Source organism: Corvus kubaryi, unplaced genomic scaffold (genome assembly GCF_017639235.1).
Source record: "Corvus kubaryi isolate FWS band 111438036 unplaced genomic scaffold, C.kubaryi_AGA036_p1.0 76, whole genome shotgun sequence".
NCBI lineage: Eukaryota > Metazoa > Chordata > Aves > Passeriformes > Corvidae > Corvus > Corvus kubaryi.
The window spans coordinates 8,481,669-8,489,168 of NW_024582063.1; the positions used below are offsets into that span (position 1 = coordinate 8,481,669).

The 7,500-nt window shown below is 41.6% G+C and overlaps 1 protein-coding gene across 5 annotated transcripts in view; it reads right to left on the reverse strand.

The window, feature by feature from the left end:
* The window catches only part of PROX1 (prospero homeobox 1), a 50,293-nt gene that overhangs the window by 32,695 nt on the left and 10,098 nt on the right, over positions 1-7,500 (reverse strand). For all 5 annotated transcript variants that reach the window (XM_042051523.1, XM_042051524.1, XM_042051522.1 and 2 more), the window contains 2 exons: positions 7,480-7,500; positions 813-920 (listed from right to left, as the gene is read on the reverse strand). The exon at positions 7,480-7,500 is cut by the window's right edge and continues 1,768 nt beyond it. In XM_042051523.1, the coding sequence (XP_041907457.1) occupies positions 813-920; positions 7,480-7,500 (129 nt within the window). The remainder of the gene's footprint in view (positions 1-812; positions 921-7,479) is intronic.

Below are 7,500 nucleotides of genomic sequence, written 5' to 3' on the forward strand. Positions count from 1 at the left end.
TAATTTAAGCTAATGTAATGTTTATAAAGTTACTTAGATAATGACACCATGCATACCATTATAATCATTAAAACACAATCTATGTGTTTTTTTTAAAAAAACTTAGATGATTAACACAAAATCAAGTTGATGTGAAGGAACAATTACTTTTAGAAAAAAAATCAGGAGGTCCTAATATTCTGTAGAATGAGGGAGGATGCAGCTGTATGTCGACAGCTTTCATATCCTCATTTGAATAATGTGGCCTGAATCTGTCACTTTATTCATCCTCCTTATGCTCAGTGTACTCTGCATCAACAACAAATTAAGTTGTAAATAAGAGACAATCATCACTTTTGTTTTTAAGCAGCTTCTGCATGGAGAATTTCAATGTACTGTTTCTTTTTGACAGAAAGAAAGGGATTCTACACTCTGCTTATGTAAGCACAAATATGAGGAAACCAACCGAAATGAAACAATGAGGGAGCACTTGAGAACTGCTCCAAAATGTTCTTGGAAGTACATTTCTACCACCACAAAAATCTCAGTTTTTAATAGGATATATAATGAAGACCCTTTAATTTACTGTAATAATTATCCTTACTTTGCTTTAAAATTTCATTTTTTTTTTTTTTTTTATTTAGAAATATTCCCTTTCCTCACCCAGGCACAAGCAGAGTACACCTCAACAAGAAGAAGTGATTAAGTTCAGGATGTAACCTTTATGTACCCAGAAATATTATTAATCTCTAACATGATAACACCATACCATTCTGTGAGCAAATACAGCATGCAGTCAGGGGAAAGGGGAGGGGGGAAAGAGATTGTCTTACCTTTACATCTGAGAAGTAGGTTTTCAGCATATTGGAACTTGGGTACCGGGTGTAAAAGAACATGAGCTTGGCCTTTTTCAAGTGATTCGGTGACAAGCCTTCCTGCATGTAGGATTGAATTAGTAAAGGAAAATTCTTTTTTTGAGAAAGCTGCTTCTGAACGTCCAGAGCTAGCAAAGTGCTCTGTTAAATACTCTACGGTTCCCCAGACTACAGGAGAAAATATTAACATTTAAACTGCTGCGCTGTAATTTTCTGTATAACAGGCAAACATGGGATGAGAGGCCATGTAACTGAAGCCCTGTGTTTCCTATCGGTTTAGGTGCAGGGTCTCAGGGATCTTGCAAGTTTACGGATTGTGTACCATATGTACGTTCACTTGTTGCTACGGAAACAAATGCAGGAAGCATGTGCTGCAGAAAACTTATCGGGGGCTTTTTTCTCCCTCTCCTTTGCAATGCCAGCTAAAGTTTCTTTTCCTCTCGGTGTTGTGCTGCTTGCACACAATAAAACCAATGCCATGTAAGACAATCAGAGGCGCTTTATGATTTTGAGCAGTTTGACACAGGCAGCACATTTCACCTGTTTCATTCGTGTTGATACATTTTAACAACTTGGGCAGCTCTCTCTAATCCTGCTGTTTGCTCCAGTGGCTGCCCTGCAAATGAAAGTGAAATCTGTAGTAGGCAGAGCCCCTTGGCTGCTGAATCCCCCCGCCACAAATTTGTCACCTGCTGATTTACACAGTTAACTCCTCGGAGAACGGAGCTGTATTTGGGGATAACCAATCAATACATGTGGGCTAGCAGATCAATAAATGGCCACTTACCCTATAAGGCAGCCTATTTATCCTGGAAACATCATTACCTTTTAGATCTGTAAACAGAAGCAACTAAGAGAGTTCCCAAGGGAATGTGAAGCTAACCATAACAATCTCGGCTTGCTGATTTTTCTCCCAGCTTCTTGGCTCCCTTTTGTGAACTGCGTGCTAGGACGGCTCTGGTCACATCTGTGCCGCAGGCTGGCCCTGCCATTTCCTCAGCAAATTAATGGCTTTATAATTTATCAGAAATGAAGATGCACGTGGAGAAAATCAGTGTGGCCCCCACAAGGTCATTTAAGGGTTCTTCCCAGAAGCTTCTCTAAGGACTGTTTCTCCTAAACACAATTGTTGAAAATTTTGCTCGGTTCACACCTTATGGCAGCGGGAAGGTCAACCAAGTTGACAGATGCACTGCAGCCAAGGTGCCTCTTCTGCCTTTCAGCCGGGTGCACGACAGCACAGAACATCCCACTCCAGGCCTCAAGACAGGAAACCCAGACTAATTTTTATCAGCAGCCTACTGATGATTAGCTAGGCTTTTTCAGCAAAATTCCTTTTTCTCTAATTCCTGAAATCTGCTGAAACCCTCTCCCTTTATTTCAGTTACAAGGTTCATTTTTAGATTAGAAAAATGTAGCATTAAAAAAAAAAAAAAAAAAGGCATTGACACTATTAGTTTAAAAACCTCTTATTATCTGGAAGTACATGGAAAACGGCTCAGCTGAACTTGCATTTTGTTTGAGATGCTTAATGATTACAAAGAAGATAATTTATGACTGACATACTTCTTGTGCCAAGAGAAGAGTTGAAAGAACCTCCAGTTACCTCCATTAGACTGATAGAGAAGTCTAAAAGAGCATTACACTCTGCAGTGCCATCTGTCAAAATACGTAAGTGAAATAATAGTAGCAAGCTGTCACCTATTGCTTAGTGATAAGAGTTTTAGACAAATCAAAACTTCTATGCCAGAAACCCATTTTGTTATGTGATCCTTTCAGCAAAGTGGGGGTCCAAAGGGGAACTCCAGTAGGAGAGAAAAAAAAGTAATCCTGAGTCTCCTTAATTTGCAATTCCTCTGATGCCGACAACATGTTAACATCGGGTTTGGTGTATATTCTCTTTCAATTCAAGCTCAAGGATGGACTTAAAATTAAAAAAAACCCTCTCATATTTGCTGGATTTAAGCATATTAGACGGTTGTCTAAGCATTTGAATTCCTTCTGCATTTAGGATTTTTAAATATTTTCTGCTCTAATGCCAGAGGATATTGATATTGAATGAAACGTATTAAAAGATGCTCTGAGACTCAAATTCCCAGAAATCCATTTTTTATTAAAATTATACTTGTTCTTAAGCACTTGGCAGCCTTAAAGCAATATCAAATATGCAACAAATCTGTATATCTTGATCCTAAGGTTAACGCTTTACTGTGATAAAAGATATGATCTGTAATAATCTAGCAAAAAATAGTTAATGACAGACTTAAGAGCTAAGAATTAGATAACCCATTGCTATTTCAGAAAAAAAAAATTGAACTGACCAATTGCTTAATTTCCTTTTTAAGTGCTTGGGCTGAAAAGCAACTGTTCTTCCAAGAAAGCACTAGCTGTTTCCAGGATACTTACACACGCACAATGACTCATGATGAAATAGATTCAGTAAACATACAGCTGTACCGAACACGAGCTAAGCCCCATTCAAGGCCAGGAAAGAAAACGAGCACAAATAAATATTAAGGAGGTAAAGGGAGGAGGGGTGCCGAATGGAACGCAAACAAGCTCTGTCCCAGCAGCTCGTGTGGCTTGCCTCAATTCTCTTAGCTATAGCTTTGTGAAGACAGATGACATTCAATTCTATGGGTAATGCAAAATAGACAATAACTGCTGAAACTTGAGCCAGCTGCCAGGTGTAAAAAAAAAAAAAAAAAGAAGAAAAAAAAGGAAAGGAAAAAAAAGGAGAGAAAGAAAAGATGATAAATCCATAAATTAATGAAAGACATCTGCTCAGGAACATAAAAGATCAGAGGAACAGTGTACTGCAGCTGAACCTAAAGCGGTGTTCAAACAACCTGAGAGTCTCAGCATTGTGGGTTTACACAGTACAACACTGCCTCACCTAACACAGCAGTGGCAGCAAAATGGCAAAGCCCTAAGAAATAGGAAGTGAAAGACTGGGAACAAAACATATGGGGACAAAACATATACATGCTCTCGTGTGTTTTAACAGGAGAAGCACAGGGGTGGTACCACATAGCATTTGATTCATTTGCACTTCAATCCTCCTCCCAGGTAATGCTCCTCTTTTGCAAAAATATTTTTCAGCAGAGATGATCTTTCACTCCTGTTACTCCCAGCCTGAGCCCCCACAAATGCTCTAACAGGCTTTTCTAGCCCACGCATGCATTGAACTGAAGGAAAAGTGGTAAGGAATAGGCTGTATCAGGTAAAAAACAACCTGCACCAGCAAAGCCAAGCTGCTCCTTAAGTTACACCTCAGGTACTTTCAATCAGCAAAACTCCAAACAGCTTCATCTCAGAGCATCTTCAAGTCCCTCCAAAGAAGAGCTGGCTGGCTGCAAAGCATTTGTTCGTCGCCCAGGTTTTATCAACAGCACGGAGTTATCCAGCTTGCTGTACAATCACTCCTTTTTTTTTTTAAGTTTAATTAGTTTAATTCTAGTCAGATGTAATAACTCCTCATTTCAAAATGTTGTAATTCAGTAATTATAGCTTTCACATATTGGGACTGTGAAACTTATTCCAGTTGGATTGGAATTCTGTTTAAAAATAAATAAAATTGTAGAAAGTTGCACTAATGTTTCAAAGCCCTCCTGCCAGGGAGAGCATGCTAGACTTCTTCACCTTTACAGATGTCTTAACAGCACACAAACTACTGTTGTGCTTCGATTTTGATCTATGCAAATGTTCTGTGACTGAACAAGGCTATTTTTCTTGAGATGCAAAGAGGATGCATGACAAAGAAAGATCATGCAGAAAAACAATTCACTGTCTGTTTCTTTTTGAATTTGAATAAAACTTAATATTTGATTAAACAGATTAGTTTGCAAAGATACAGACTTCATTCATGACCAAGATGCGAATTCAGACTGCAGGTGCATCTTATCTTGTTTAGCGACATACACAAACATTAACCATTTCCTTCTGCAATTCAGCAAGGAATGTTCAGACACATTTTACGGCCATTGGTTAAAAAAAAAAAAAATCCAAGAAAACAAAATCCAGGCTAGTTTAGTGTTTAACTTACTACTAAAACCTGAACTTGGCTGTATCTGCTGGTCTTATGTTCTCATCCTGGCTGCATTGTCCAGGAAAACAGATGTTACTTTCTGGAGGGAAGAAAGATCTGCTTCTCTCAAGAAATTTATTCCCTATACGTGTACATTCGACCATGTAAAATAAAAGTGCCACAACAGAATTGACCAGAAACAAACCAACTTCCACACTGCGCCTTTCCCTGGAAAATTGTAAACTACCTGGACACATGAGCTGCTGCTAGAAAAAAACATACATCCCTACAGCAGAGCTGTATACCAGGGTACACGTGTAGAAGTGTTATTTAATAAATCTGCTCTGTATCTAAACCCAGAATAAACTGCAGCCTGCACTAGTGCCTAGGTGGGAAAGTCAGAGTGCTTTCCCGATGGCAGGGGAAGAAGCAGGGCAGTGAAAAAGAAAGGGAATCACTGTAGCACCAGGCATTTCCCCTGGCTATGCCCTGGAGCAGCAGGGGACTCTTGCACCCCTGTTCCAGCAGAAGCAACAAGCTCCGTTAGTGAGCACCATGAGTGTGCAGGAGAAAGGGGGAGAAATGGGAGGGGTGGGGGAGAGATGCTCCATGGGTGGCGAGGATCAAGTGCAGCCCTAGAACTACCCTTAGTTCACAGGCTTGGCATGTTTCACCTTTTCCTAACTGCTCTCCCAGGATGGGAGAACTACTTTTATACAAAAACAATTAGTATGCCACTGTACTGTTTGGTAGAAATTAATTGCCCTGGCCTGAGTCTTGCCCTCAGCTGCCACTGCTGTTGACCTCGGGACTGCTTTCCAAGCACTGCACTTGCATTTCAATATGCAGGAGAGATCTTTAGTTTGGAACTCCCCAAGTAATTGGCACCCCCTCTGAGGGATGTTGTATCTAGACTGCCTCCTCTGCTTTGCCTTACAATGTAGATGGTGAGGAGATTTCCCTGCTACCAACGTTCAACGAGATCCTTTTTTGGGGAAGAGGCGCCTCAAACACCACATCCACTATCAGTTGGCTCTCAAAAACACCAACACCTAAAGAAGGTGCTTTCCAACACAAAACACTTTCCCCTATAGAAATGGGACTACTCACACTGGTTAGACAGCAGCAATCCTGACTCAGACTAGACCCAAGCTGGATCAAAGAGCGCTGCTGATGGGCTTTGGACCTGCAGTGCCTGCCTTGCCCCAGTGGTGCCCACTACCAGCAGGTCTAGAACCCTGACAGCACCCTTCTGAGGATTTAGCAAGTCTACAGAAGATGTGGTTAAAGTATTCTAAAACTACCAGAGTTATCAATCACCTAGAAGATACCCAGTGAAGAAGCACAGCCTCAGGCATCTGCCTTCACATGACACCCCTCCAAAGGGGACAAGTTCCTCAGCATTGCTACTGTTATTCAGAGAGGGGCAGAGCTATTCTGTTGCAATTACTTTCATCACCTTGGGAATGAAATTTAGATGCATCTAAGGCTTGCTGCTTGTGCTGTTGCCTTCTACTGGGGTCTTAGAGCTGGGAAAAAATATCCATCTCCTTTTCATGCAAAATCCTCAATTCCAGCATGGGGTAGACATTATTCACTTTCAAACTTTCAATACAACTTTACTTGGAAGCAAAGCCTTTCAACCAAAAAGCACATTATGGGAAAAGATGGAAGGACTGGGAGGCATTACTGCTAAAAGAGAAAAAAACCAACCAAATCTAGTACTAGTTTCCAGGAGGAAAAAAAAAAAAAGATACTATGTCTGGATATGCCTAAATAAAGGCAGAGATGGATTTGTCGCCCTAACTAAAGCCTGCCATTGAGCTAAAAAGAGAGATTTTATTATCATCTTTTCTTTTTTTTTTAAGCAGGGGAAGTGTCCTGTAAATTTAATACAGCTGAAGTTTTATATTTAATTGTTCTCTCTAGCTTTCCAAAATAATTTGCTTTGTGTATGTTAGGACAAAAGATTTCTGTGTATGGCTGAACAGAGGTTAATCATGCATAGCAGGCAGCTGCACAAGGGCTGAGGAACAGACCTCTTGGTGGGGGAAAGAACTTGATGCAGCCTGAATATATCAGTACCTGTGTCTTTTGTGCTTCGTTTCCTTTACGCACTTGAGAGCTGAACTCTCATAGACGACCAGGCCGTCTCTCTCTGTAAGCCCTGGACATGACACCATTAACACAGGCTGTGTGTTGGCCTGGCAGGGGAGGGAAAAGAGGGGGCCTGGCTGTAGCTGAAATGGTTTTTGGCTGAGGGCAATGCCCCCTCGATCACTTCCCTGCCTGAGGAAAGATCTGCCAGCCCAGGGAAACCCACTGGCACCCAGGTCATGGGTGTGGCTGCCTTCCTGACCCCAAGAGGCAGACTAGAAGGCTGGGGGAGGGCCAGTGGCTTTTTTAGGTGGACACCTTGCTGAAAGAGTGCTGTCAGTCAACACCACGTGTTTTATTTGGCCTTGCCAAGCCCCCCACCAGCACCCTGTGAGCAGCCCGTGCCCGCAACACCCAGGGGAAGCCCCCTGGCACCGGCACGGCCCCTCATCCTCCCCCACCAGCCACTGCCGGTTATCGCTCATCTTTTGAAAAGGATATTGCACTTCCCGAGTAGGGCGA